The 14,012-nt window shown below is 41.2% G+C and overlaps 2 protein-coding genes across 5 annotated transcripts in view; both read right to left on the reverse strand.

Annotated features, from left to right (window-relative positions):
* Window positions 1-1,216: 1,216 nt before the first annotated feature.
* pld4 (phospholipase D family member 4) lies at window positions 1,217-6,143 on the reverse strand. Its single transcript, XM_080750556.1, has 9 exons — window positions 6,061-6,143; window positions 5,328-5,511; window positions 4,787-4,907; window positions 4,081-4,208; window positions 3,785-3,985; window positions 3,352-3,491; window positions 3,081-3,246; window positions 2,195-2,291; window positions 1,217-1,478 (listed from the first exon to the last, which is right to left on the reverse strand). Exons 2-9 carry the CDS (start codon window positions 5,508-5,510, stop codon window positions 1,282-1,284), a joined length of 1,233 nt encoding a protein of 410 aa, XP_080606682.1. The 5' UTR covers window position 5,511; window positions 6,061-6,143; the 3' UTR covers window positions 1,217-1,281.
* Window positions 6,144-7,040: 897 nt separating this feature from the next.
* cep170ba (centrosomal protein 170Ba) overlaps window positions 7,041-14,012 on the reverse strand; it is a 33,935-nt gene continuing 26,963 nt past the window's right edge. For all 4 annotated transcript variants that reach the window (XM_080750544.1, XM_080750543.1, XM_080750545.1 and 1 more), the window contains exons 15-20: window positions 13,754-13,889; window positions 13,202-13,288; window positions 12,944-13,029; window positions 11,837-11,930; window positions 10,732-10,783; window positions 7,041-10,628 (exon numbers count right to left, since the gene is read on the reverse strand). In XM_080750544.1, the coding sequence (XP_080606670.1) occupies window positions 10,399-10,628; window positions 10,732-10,783; window positions 11,837-11,930; window positions 12,944-13,029; window positions 13,202-13,288; window positions 13,754-13,889 (685 nt within the window). In that variant the 3' untranslated portion in view covers window positions 7,041-10,398. The remainder of the gene's footprint in view (window positions 10,629-10,731; window positions 10,784-11,836; window positions 11,931-12,943; window positions 13,030-13,201; window positions 13,289-13,753; window positions 13,890-14,012) is intronic.

Raw genomic sequence — 14,012 nt, forward strand, 5'->3', positions numbered from 1 at the left:
TGTAGCTAACTACTGCTAGCTCTGTGTGAAGCACACGTACTACAACACCAAGCCCCGCCCCCTGCTGCTCCTTAAACTCATCGTCACATGCCTGTGGTTTATTTACCTCTACTGCCACCCACTGGGGAGGCGACGAATCACCCCTATTCACATAGTGGTGAAAACCAGTGTTTCTCAAACTGTCACATTTCAAGGTCTCCCCTTAACTCTGACTGTGTAAAAAAGGAACCAAATGGTCCATTTGGTTCCTTTTGTACACTGTCAGAGTAACAGACTTGTCTGGGTCAATTTAGACCCCCCTAAAGGAACCCACAGAGTCCCTGGAATCCACTCTGAGAACCACTGAAACTAAGGACATTTACTTTTGGTACTTTAAGAACATTTTGATACCAATACTTTTTGTAGGCCTACTTTTACTTTTAGTATTTCTGTATTGCAGTATTGATAGTTTTACTCAATTAAAACATGTTAGTACTTTTCCCACCACTGTTGAATAAACAGTTTGCAAATAGTGCAGAGGTACAATTTTACAATGATAGTTAAAAGGATAACAAAAAAAAGCCCTAGGGGCTTGTTTGTTTCCATTGTGAAAACCATTCTTCTAATTTACACAAAAAGTATAGTGATAGATTTTGTGTTTAAATCGTTTTATTGGAAGTATTTTGTATGAATTTATGGTTACATAAAAACTCGGTTTCAGCACTGTTAAATGGGACTGAAACCCTGGGGAGATTGTGTTGTTAGTAGAAAGGTAAAACATGGAAGGCTGACCTTAGTACACTGATGTAATCAATGCAGCTGCCTGCAGCTAATACAATTAATAATGGGTGTGTGATCTGTTTACGCACAGCCAAGCACTGACAGTCACAAACATGGTTAACAAGAGAACAAACTACACAATTAAGTAGAGATATGAAGAATCTTTGTATGCCATCTGTAAACATGGTTGATTCATGTTCATTTCAACATTCACACACACACACACACACACACACACACACACACACACACACACACACACACACACACACACACACACACACACACACACACACAGGGGTGAACATGTTTTATGATATTAAAACAGTTTACCTCCACCCTAAGCTTTTGCTACAGACATAAAGGGATAAATCAATCCATGTAAACTGCTGATAATGACATCTTGTGCACGTTCTCGTGAATCCCAGCTCTGGTGTGTGATTACATGAAAGCGCAAAAATTATATATTCTGTAATTGCAGAGGCAGGAGGAGACACATTTCAATACAAATGTATGAGTCCCCTATCCTTTTGATAGGCTGCAGTCAGGGTACTGAGGCAGGTCACTGAGGTGGATGGCGAACTGGGACTGCCAGTCCCTGTCAAACACAGCCGTGAGCTGGCCGTGCAGACTCTCTGTGCTCCACAGCGGCTGATGGGAAACCACCAGGCCCACTCCAGCTGTGGTGGAGAAGTAGTCCTCGGACCAGTTAGAGGTTCCTGGAGGAACACGAGTAAATCATTAGCCCTTCGGTCAGTCAACAACACACGGTGTGCATTCCTGTAAGAAACGTAAACATGTGAAGCTTTCAAGCAAGGGTTCAATTTGTAGGGGAAAAAAAAGAAATATTCGTAACCTCTTATACTTACTTGTAAATAGCAGAAATAACCGATCTAGAAGCTCACAATGCATCACATTGTGAGCTTGTACATTTATATGTTTTGTATTTATAGAAATACTCTGCTATTCCAGAATTCAAAATGTACTTGAGTAAAAGTACAAAAATATTGGTATCAAAATGTAGGCCTACTTAAAGTGCCAATCGCATTTTGTAGATTCGTACAAAATACTTAAATAACAAAATCTATAAATACACTTTTCATGTAAATTAGAAGAATGAACTTGTTTGGTTTTCATGTGTTTTCAACAGAACCACAAAGGAAACAAGCAAACAAGCCCCTATGGCTATGGGCTTTTTGTGTTATCCTTAGATAGTGTTATCCTTTTTAGAATCATTATAATCGAACCACTGTACTATTTGCAAACTGATAATAAACAGTGCTGTATAGTAACTATGTAAATTTACTCAAGTACCGTACTTAAGTACAACTTGTACATTTATATCTTATACATGCTTTAAGCTACAGGTATTTTTGAATGTATTTATTTTTTTACATTTTTAATCCAATCCTGCTCTCAAATATCATCCACCTACCAATATAAGCGACTTTATCAGTCACCATGTATTTATTGTGGTTGACTCTGGAATAGGGGATGTCAGACTGATTTCCAACAGGCACAACGAACATTTTCTGAAAGAGACAAAAATTGTAAAATGTGTAAAACGTACAATTATAATTTAGGCGACTCCTTATGCAGAGTGCAAATTCTGAGTAAATATCATGAACAGACCATATAGGGTCAATATAAGGTCAACAAATGACAGTGTAAATAGTCTGCAGAGTGCACAGAGGACAATGTAGTTCTTCAAATAAACCTAGGATACCAGGTAAAGATCAAACCTAGCACCCGTCTAATCTAAACGTCATAATACTATAATCTAGATAACATTCTTAACATGTTGTCAGTCAAAAATCCAAGTTCCTGAGTTACTAGGGCCCAAGGTGGAGGAGGGGCCTTAATTATTTTATAATTTAGCTATTGAAAAATAGCAGATCTACAAGCTCACAACGTGCCACGAGCTGTAGATCTGCTATTTTTGAAAAGTCGTGAAAATGTGTGCAAATCTTTGAATATATGTATTTTTTTAAGCAAACATTTGTAACTCAAATTTTGCTTCTGGGGGGTCCCTGGAACTAAACATTTTGAGATGGGGGTCCGTGGCCAAATACATATCATTTTGGAGGTCCTTCACATGAAAAAGTTTGAGAACCATTGACATAGAAACAAGTTTTTAAAAAACCTTTGAAGGATTTGAAATATTCAAAGACTTTTTCACCATTTTTCAGAAATAGCAGATCTACAAGCTCGCAGCGCAGCACTCGGTGCCGCGCTGTGAGCTTGTATATCTGCTATTTTTCAATAGTTAAAGTACCCAGGGCCCAGAATTTGGTGCGACACCTCTGGTTGTGTAGTCTTACTATTTGGATACTGATGTTCTGGACTGGGGAGTCCATTGAGGCTAGAGACTGAAGGAAGGGCAGCATGGCCGGGTCCGAGTCCCGTCCACAGCTGATCAGCATTCGGATCTTAACGTTCCGATCGAACGCAGCCCTTCTGATGGCGTTGTCGATGGCCGGCCAATACCTAACGAAGAAGTGATAAATGGTATATATAGCGCCTTTATCCAAGGCGCTTTACAGAGATTGTGATAGATTAGACTAAAAGGTGACTCTGGTGGGACTTGTTTACCTGTGAGGTTTTTCAAACCGTGTTGTAGGAAAATACTCCATGACAGCGACATGCATGAAGCGTTGAGCCCCTGAGATGATGGACAGGATGGCCTCCAGGTCCAGGGTTCTGGATGGAGGACAAAACGCCCGAGGAGAGCCCTAAGAAGAATACAGATTCATACAATATAACACACACACACACACACACACACACACACACACACACACACACACACACACACACACACACACACACACACACACACACACACACACACACACACACACACACGCACACACACACAAAATACCAGATCTATAAGCTCACAACGCATCGCATCTGCAACACCGTGTGAACTTATAGATCAGCTATTTCGGGAAAAAGTATTGAATTGGGCTTGACTGAATGGGAAGTTCCCGTTCAGCTCAGTTCCCACTGGGAACTCACTCACAGAGAGGTACATTCTGCTGGAGACATTCTGAGCTTTCACCACTAGAGGGTGGTGTATGTTGATGGCTGTGTCATATTCTGAGGGCCAGGGTTCGGGTAAAGAGCTGTTGGGTTGTCCCATCACCCAGTAAGACTCAAAGATCTTAAGGAGGTCCTCTGCCAGACTAGTGCAGTTGTAGATGACCACTCCCAGTTCCTTTACCTGGAATGGAGAGTCAAAAAGCTTTGTCATGATGAAGCCTGAGTCGGAGGCCTGGTAGCCTACAGAGCAACTACAAATATAGTGTTAGATGTCACCTGAGTGAGAGATCTCCAGTCCATGTTGGCACTTCCAACAAATAGATGTTTCCTGTCAACAATCCAGAACTTGCTATGCAGGACTCCCTTTGCAAGGCGCCCAAAGTTCACCTTCCTTACCTGGACTCCTACAAAACAAAACAAAACAACAATAGATACCTGACATGTGGAGACAGAGTTGGTCAGTTTCTGATTCAAATATCCACTGTGACTAGATGCTCTGAGGTCTACTAGACCAGTGGTTCTTAAAGTAGGGTGAGGGTCTGGGCCTGGGGACCCTCAGGGGTCTTTGAGGGGGTTCCTTGGGGTCCCCAGCCAAACGAGGAAAAGTTTAACTTTCCCTGGCACAAAATCCTTTCAAATGTGGGTCTGAGGTAGCCTGGAATCATGACTGATTCACTACGTTCGGTGGATTAAAAAAATTAGGTCTGCGGCCTAAAGTACCATGCATAGTAGTACATAAGGACCGCAGGAATACACAAGAAACGGAGGGGAGAGAGATTTCCTCTGTTTGATCCGTTTCATTTTCCAGTACGTAATCGCCGGGATGATTTATCTCCGTATACGGACCCTTACGTACAGCACCCAACTGGACGGGCCAATGTGTTATCAATTTGTCATTGACATGAAAATATTTGGAGAACCACTGGCATAGACAATAGCTGAAAACACCCGTCTGAAGATACTGATTTCTTAGTTTACAAACCTTTCTGTTTCAGGATCTCTAAATCTGTGGAGTTCGTACGAATGCTGGGCTTGCTCGTAACTAACCGCACCGACACGTTCCTGGATGGCAACGCCTCCAACTGCTTCAGAATTTCCTGGCCCTGTCAATAACAATAACATTCAACCACTTTCAGTTCATTTCAGGAACATTTTCTAAATGAGAAAAAATAGCAGTTCTAAAAGATCACAAGATCACAAGATGTCGCAATTTGCTGTTACTGCCTTATTTATTTTATTCAAGGGGTGAATTGTTTTGCAGGGGCGTCACAAGGGGGGGGGGGGGGGGGTTGGGGGAGTGGGACTGATTTTCTAGGGACCAAAGTGGAGGGGCCTTCATTATTTTATTGAAAAATAGCAGATATACAAGCTCACAGTGCGGCACCGAATGGGTCACCTATGAAGAACATTCATGGGGGCCTGCAGTGAATCCTTGTACCCAGGCTCCAGGGCACAGAGTTTGGTGCGACGCCCCTGTTGTCTTGCTTGTGAACAACATTGTTTCTTTGTTTGAGATAACTCACCGGTGTATCAGAGGAGGAGTTGACATTGATATCTTCACCAGTTAGAGTCCAGTAGAAAGAGGACACTTCCATTTGTTGGGTCGCCATGGAGAGCAGATCCTTCCAGGCTTGCTCCAGAGGAATTCCCATGGTCACATTGGCATCGTATTGCACATACAGTGGAATGCTCTCCACAAGGGTCATTCTGAGGATACAAAATGGCACCTGCTGAATGAACTGTACATGGAATCACCACAGTTACAGTGTAGGGCAGTGGTTCTCAAACCCTGTCAAGGAAAGGACACCCAAATTGATATGTATTTGGCCGCGGACCACCGTCTGAAAAAGTTTTGTGCCTGGGACCCCCCACATAAAAAAAATAATAATAATTATGAAACATTTTAGAGATTTTCTAAAATATCAGATGTACAAGCTCACAGCGCTGCACGAAGTGTCAGGCTGTGAGCTTGTGGATCAGTATTTTTTTTAATAGCCAACAAATAAATGGATAAAGTGGTTAGAATGATTGTGATGCTACATTAACTACTTGGGGACCCCTAGGAACCCCTCCCAAATACCCCTGGGGTTCGCCGGACCCCACTTTGATAACCAATGGGTTGAGGGAATAGGGATGGCAGACATACTTATTAATCCTCTGCACTGTACAGTCAAAATCTCCTACAAAATAAAAGTGTCTCCTACTAATCAACATGCACAGAACATGGGTTTAAACTGAGATGATTCTCTGTCTGACCTGCATTGGTCATTAGAAACATTGCTTCCATCGGATCCAGTGTGCTGAATGGGTCTCTCCGTTTTCAGTTCGTCTCTCTCCAGTACGACGATAGCCAGGATTATACCCAGTACAGTCAAACAGAGTAAAGCTACAACCAAAGTCACAACACTGGTGGAGTCCTACGGGAGCAAACAGAGAAACACAGAGGAAAGTCAAATGACAAGTGAAGCATTAAGTCATTAAAAATACATATTTAGCCACTTGTACGCATACGCATGCCCCCATGCGTACGCATGCCCCACATTTTAGCACGGTAAACGCGATAAAACAATAGAACAAAGCAAATGAAAACATTTTAACACTCACTTTTACTTTCCTCTAATTACAATCTAAAATGTGAACGCTTTTTGTAAAAAAACAAAGTTGTCCTTTAATACTGAAGGAGTATTCCTACCTTTTTATTTGAAACATAATTGTCATGCAGAGAGCGATACGGGGATGACGACATTTTCCTTCCTAGGTATTCCTGAACAATTAAAAGTTCAATCCAAGGGTTATCATTTGGTAACATGAATCATCGTAGTCCATAGTCCATACATTGTAACAATAGATCATTGTACTATCAAAACGCAAACATAATGTAACTACTACAACATCGTTGTTGTGGAATACCACACATTTTGAATAATCAAATGTCTTATTTCAAATACTGTAAAGCAACTCAAGTAATAAAAACAACTTACACAAGGCAGGCTTCTGATATGGCTGTTTTCACCTCAGGATAGCTCCAATAACAGTTTCTATTTTGCCTGAAATGAAACTTAAGTGGAACTAACGTGATGTGATACTAGAGTGGTATTTAAGTGACGTACAGCATGTTAATATAGTAAATGCATTCAAGGCTAGGTTCCCCTTTCTGTTTTCATTTCTTGTTTCAGCATAAAACCAAACAATGAAGTTCCAGCTGCGGACGAACAACAGATTCAGGCGTCAGACAATAGATTAATAACGAATTGCATTTATTAGAAAATCTTAAATCATCAACTCATTTATTCCACAAACTACATATAACCAGTCAAGAAATTTATATCATCATCAACAACATCAAACACAGAACATTAGAATCTGTGTGAGGTGCAAAGGAATAGAAGAGGGATAAAAGAAAAATACTAAATTAAAGGATATGAAACATACAAATATACATATACATTCATAGAAACATTGAACTTGCATGGAGTAAAGCAAAGATGAACACTTAAGCCAGATGTATACCTCGTCTAACAAAGTGTGGCACGACGTATAAAATAGGGCTTACGCTGTTAAATTAACAAATAGCTAGCAGCAGCACTTTGAGCAACAGTAGTCCAAATGTTTGTAAACAAGCATTGTACTTTGCTATAGCAAAAGATTCTGTGGCACTGAGAGGATGTCCAAATTACAATCAAATCTGTAGTGTATATATAGCATGGAAACATGCAAAGACCGCAACTGCAATGAAAGCAGCATGTGGTTGAGGGGACACTGTTGTACTACATTAGTGCAAATACAATGTGGCGAGAGGTAATATTTCAGAGACAATATATTAAAGATGTATTCGTATATTGAACAATAGTTTGTTGGAAATGACAAAGGTAGCCCCATTACCAAGGAACAAAACCATTACAATTATTAACTCAATAAAAGCCCTTATGACAGCAATAATGTTTGTTGGTGTATTGTGCTATAAGTGAACCGGAGTGTATCTAAAATAGGAACCACGCGTAAATCTTAAAGGGAAACATCACCGATATTTAACATAAATCCTAACTTTGCTGGCTAATCTCCGCTAGCCAATGTTAAAACCCTTCAAAACACATTGTTTCACGTAGGCTGGAGGTGATGCTTAATTTATGCTCCATCAAACAAGCTCACAACGAGGCACATTGTTAACTTGTATATCTGCCATTTCTGACACACAAAACTGTCGTACAACAAAGTATAAATTGGTAATTAGTTTCCCTTTAAAATGATTCCGATCTGTCAAGTCGTTTTATTGATATGTTTGGCTTAATGTCAGCAATTGTACTGCACACCACAGGCATAGAAAAGGCAAACCCAATCATTTTAGACAGACATAAAACACACACTTCCCAAATAGTATAAATACTGTACTGTAGGAATGCTTGAGAAGGTTTAACACTTGACTGGTTTTGTTGCCAAGTGACTCATCATTCACATTGTACCCATGTGTGAAAAGAAAATATTATATTATTCTTTTTTGTATACAAGGTGGCAAAAGTTACTCCTGCTGCATGCTGACAACACAGCATGCAAAAACGCCAGAGTTTTGACCGTGACATTAAGATCATCTATGATAGTGAAATCTCTTAGTGTTGCAATGACCTTCCCTCAATTTGAACTCCTTGTGGTCTTTGTGGTTGCACGTGATGACTAGTGTCCAAGAGGCATCTGCAGTCAAACTAAGGCAGAACACAACATCTTTCCCGCGTTATCGACGCTCTTTTATCTCACAGAGCAATACTACATCATGGAACCATTTTTGTTGTTGACTGGTATCACTCTGTGAGAAGAAAGATCAGTGGTAACGGGTGAATGGTGTTGTATTCTGTGGTGGATAGTTTAAACATGTCTTTTTCTTTGTCGCTTAAAATCTTTCTGTTAACCGACTGTTTCTTGCCGTTTTTGTCTGATGAGCTGCAGAAATTGGACAAGCGGTTATATCTCCAAACAGAGGACTCTGCATGAGCTAATCGGCACGCGTCGATATCATTAGTAGTGAATAACCCATACCACCTAGTATCCAAAAATCCACAGTAACATTTTAATTCTAGTTAACAGCCACCTTATTATACAGCAAGGTTATGGCATGTCAGCTTGTAGAGAGTTTTCTGTCGTTTAATATCTGGCACCTCACACTTTGCATTTCTTCAGTGAAATATTCGGAATGGCCTCCGTTTTCACAGTATAATGTTACAGATGTTGTGCTCTTCTGTTGAGTACAGAACATTTACTTAGCATTATTTTACATTATAAACATGTTTTCAGCCATTCAATCTCACATTGCATCCAGACTTATTTTTTCTTTCTCTTTTTTCTTACCTCGAGTAGGAGGAAATATGTAGTGTCACAGTAGATATGGTTGTAAAGCACATTTGTATTATCATTGCATGTCTACTGGCAATACAATATTTGATTTCTGGCACACTCTCTCACTCACTCACAGTCTCTGCAGACTGTCCCGAAGCCACGTTGGCTCCAAGTGTCTGATGAGAGATTATTCATTCTGTCAAAGAGCCATACCTAGCCTCTTAACCACTTTCAACATGGGATAGCCAATATACAAGTTCACAACGCATCGCATCATGATGTGCTGTGAGCTTGTAGCTCTCCTAGTTTTTACATAGGTCTTAAGTGGTTAAATACCACATTGCTCAGCACTAATGAACTTTTGTTTAATGTTTTTTTTTCTTCTTTTTTTTACATTCTTTATAGTTCACAGAGGGAGAAGTGGTCAACAATAATGAAATTTGACAAAGTTCTAGGGGTGCAAATACACAGTACAATCAGAACTGCAAGGGTTTTCTGCAGACAAAATAAAATAAAATCTCAATTACCGGTAACCATTTCCTCAAAATGTGATTTGTCGTTAATAAGAAACAATCTCATCTTAGTTTATTAGAATAGCTCTTAAAAAAAAGTGACCCATTGTGCCTGAGTTGATTACACTGAATTTAAAATGTAATCCTACTAATTATATTGTGCTCTAAACATTATCAACATGGTTCATATCATTGGCAAATTAGCACGTCAATCAATGACATAGAATCAAGTATAGCCCTGACACCTTTTGAAGGTGAATTTGAGATCAGTGGAGGTATAGTGGCATCAATATGGCCTTACTCAGAGGGTAACCCACCCTCAAAACGTTAACCTCACATGTAGACAAGGCAGAGCTTCTTGGACAAAATGTTTAACCACATTAAGCCAGGGCATTTACATTTTCCAAAATATATATAAAAAAATCAAAAATTGCAGATTGAGCTCACACAGATCTGCTATTTTTACTATTTGTCGTAAGACAAAGTAGTATATAGGGCTTAAGTGGTTAACGCAGGTCTTTGCCATGGACCAGTGGATACACAGCGATGTCGTCTATAGTGTGCATAGTGCAGTAGTTCACGGTATGTGCGTTGATGTGTGCTGTAGACTGCGGTTACATTTTGGTCTCACTTCCACTTCTGCATTTAACTCTGTCTGGAATGACCCAGCACCTGGCGTTGTGGCGATGTGACAGCAAAGACGCACGTCGCTGAGGGAACACGTGTTGTTGTCGCTGTAGTGAGTGTGTGTCAGACCTCAGACCAAATGTCCAAAACCATGTCTGACGTCGTCCGGCACCACCGTCCTCGTCCTTTCGCTGGGCCTGGGGCCGCCGCGATGGGAAGTGGAGTGGACCGTCCTCCGGTCTCCTCTGATGGGAGGTCTGGATGGCCGCACCCCGGCTGTGGAAGTGACCACGGGAGCAGAGGAGGAGGAGGGCTTGGCGGGTTCAGCCTGGCCACTGGGCCCCATGATGGTGTTGATGACTGAGGAGGACAAAAACACACAAGAGTTGAGGAAGACGAGCTACAAACGTGCAGAGGAGTGAAGAAGACGCGGCTTTATTTGGGTTGTTCTTTACGGACTCACCCTCAAGCTGTCTTTGTACTCTTCTGAGCTCTTTCAGGATCGATGCAATTTCCTGAAATGGAGAAGTCATGCTGAGGTGAAATAGACAAAAAACTTCCCTTAAACTTGAGGAGAGGGATGTCTGGAGGGTATTAGGGTTATTATAGTGAACTAAAACTAAAAAAGGGGGATTTCTTTTTAAACTGAAACTCTTTTTAAAAAACCTCTATGGGTCAGTATAAGGCCCCCTCCTTTGATCCCTTTTCACTAAATATCTGGAAATAGTCAATCTACAATATCACGTTGCGTTGCAATGCCTTGACAAAAAAACATTCCTAACTACCAATGCCAGCAAATTTAAAAAGCCAACTTTCTGTCACTCATAAGTCTCTGTGGTTAAGTCATTTTGTGTTTCAATATAATCTATAATGCAACACATATGTTGTGTTTTATATGTCTTTCTGTCTGCTGTGGGACGTCATGCTCACAGGCAATGTCTTACAAGCTCACAACACACACAGCTTGTACATCTGCTATTTATGATATTCTGACACATATGAAGCCGATATGTTGGACTTTAGGTACATGCCGTTCTGATATCGCAGACCTTTGCAATGGAAATTCAAAATGCAACAATGATATAAAATATGACATATTGTGCAGCTCTAGTTTGTGCGTAGGAAGCTACTGAGGGTTCATGTCCTTGTCGCTGCACTAAACAACCCCTGGTTGGTCAGAACACCTGTTCAGCAGGGATGGGAACAGGGGGATACAGTGTTAACCTTGTTGCACAGGGAGCAGCACCGGTTTCTGCGATGGTCTGACCGCTCTGAATTTCTGAACGATCAGAGAGCGCGTAGGGTGAGTTTCAGCACTTTCCAAATGCACCCACAGGATGTGACTCTCTTCATTCTAATGGAGAGGTGGCATGACTGTGCCCACTTAGGAGACCATTTGAGTCCCATGTTTCGTACAAGTGGCGGAGCGTGGGATTGGCCATCTTGTAGTTGTTAAATTAAGGATCTTTGGTTACGCTCTTCAAGTGGAACTCCTCCCTTGTCTGGCTGGTGGTGCTTTTCAACTGCCCCCCCAACGACTAAACCGAGGAAAATATGAATGCACCAACCTTGTTTGAAGTGTGGAGTACAGGGACATCGCTGGCTGCATTGACCTTTGCCTCGACCTTTTCCCAGACATCAATCTTGTCCTGGAACAGTACCCTGCGAGCACAAAGCCAGATGATGTCAAGTAGCTACAGCAGGAAGCTGCTTTCTTAAAGCGAACTGGAGGGTAGCTTGGCAGAAATAAATACAGGCAATGTCATGCAAGCAAAACTGTAGCTAGCAGCTATATCATATACAGTAAGATGGTAAATGTTTATACCCAGAACAGTGCGGCTCCATTCAATTCAATTCAATTTTATTAGAGTGTCAAATCATAACAGGTTATCTCAAGACACTTTACATAGGCTATAGGCTAAAGAGCTGAGAGAGAGAAGGCCATCTAGTGGCACTGTGTGCTATATCTCAAATTATACTATACTGTGTGGTGTTGTGCACCAGAAATAGCTCACATCTATTCTGTGTGCAACAACCATGCAACATTAAGTATAAATCAGACCACTCAAGTTTACAGTTGAACAAGTTAAAATGACTAATGTGGGCAATTACATGTATTGGTTATAATAAGATACGTTTGTTATCAAATTGTAAATAGGCTGGGGAGTGGGGATTGAAGGGTATTTATGTTAAAGCTACTATCCATAAGTTTTATGTCCTCTCCAGATGGAGAAAGGTAATGTAACACCCTGGATTTGAACCCTGGTATCCTGCATGGCAAACCAAACATCTACCTCTCCTACAAGAGGTAATCCTCCCATGGTCAACCGGGTAGAAATGTAGGTTAGACATTTTGGGAGACTTATCTTCAACCACTGCAGATGTGCTAGTTATATTGTATTAACCCATTTAGGCCTAGAATTATTGAATGCTTTAACTATTGAAAAATAGCAGATATACAAGCTCACAGCGCGGCGAGCTTGTAGATCTGCTATTTTTTGGAAAATCATGAAAATTTGTGCAAATCTTTAAATATCAAATTTTTAAAGTGAACATTTTGCTTCTGTGGGGTCCCTGGAAATACCTAGTCTAAATGCGTACCTAGTCTAAATGGCTTAATGAATACAAGTGTTTTAAAATACAGTATGTCAGATATTGTAAATGTGTGTGCATACTTGATTTTCTCTGCTAACTGCTCGGTGTTTTCTCTGATCGCCTGGGAAACCTGGGACACTGGATTCAGCTGCTCATCCACAGTGGCCTGTAGGAAGGCAAGATAAAAGGTAAAACATATATAGTAGTACAGTGGTTTCAGCAAGGATCCCCTGAAACCTCCCTCAAGGACCACTGGGGATCAAACAAAATGTGTTAATATAACACGAGCAGTTTCAACACTTTAAACCTACAGTATATAAAAAGGAACATTGTCAGACCTCATCTTCGCTCCGACGCCTCAAGGTGGTCTCGTGGTCACAAGCGTCGTGGTCCGGTTCTGTAGTGTCTGGAACGTGTGGAACATGCTACGATACAAAGAGACCTTACATCAATGCTCAATAATTGATAATTGTCAGAATCTACAAGCCATAGCAGCCAGCAAAGTGAAATTTAATTACTTTGCTGGGGGGGGGGACGCCCAGCGCAACACTTGTGGAATACTTTCAGCGGTCTGTAAACAAGGATATACTTTGTTTTGTTTTTAGTTTTGAGTCAAGTTATTAATTTTATTTAGTAGCCGGGTAATAAGCGGGATAATGACTGGCTCCTTGGGGTTTGTCCATATAGAACATCCCTTCAGCCTGATAACTCCCCTCGGCTGCGACTCGGGGAGTCTGTCTGTTATACTGTATATGGACAAACCCTGCAGAGCCAGTCATTATCCCTTACTTATCACATGTCCTCTTCACAATATAATAGGCTTCAGGTTAAAGTGACGGTTGCTCCTTTAAGCTTAATCAAAGTAAAGGGGTAAGAGAGTTGCGCTGTACCTCTTCATGAGCACTCACAGAGGAACCGATGGTGCTGCAGTCCTCCACCTCAGCGCTGTGAGGATCCGCTTCTCCGGCCACGTCATGGATCTCTCTGGCCAGGATAGCCAGATCTTTGGCCAGGTCCTGACTCAGCCTGCCGCGCAGAGGACACAGCAGCCTGCTTACTTTACACTTATACAAGGAAATCGGCTCATCATATTACCCATGAAATGCTAAAAAGCTCAAGCGTTTTTTGTTTACAGCACTCCAGTGGACA

This window comes from Nannobrachium achirus (assembly GCF_963921795.1).
Source record: "Nannobrachium achirus genome assembly, chromosome: 20".
Classification (NCBI taxonomy): Eukaryota; Metazoa; Chordata; class Actinopteri; order Myctophiformes; family Myctophidae; genus Nannobrachium; species Nannobrachium achirus.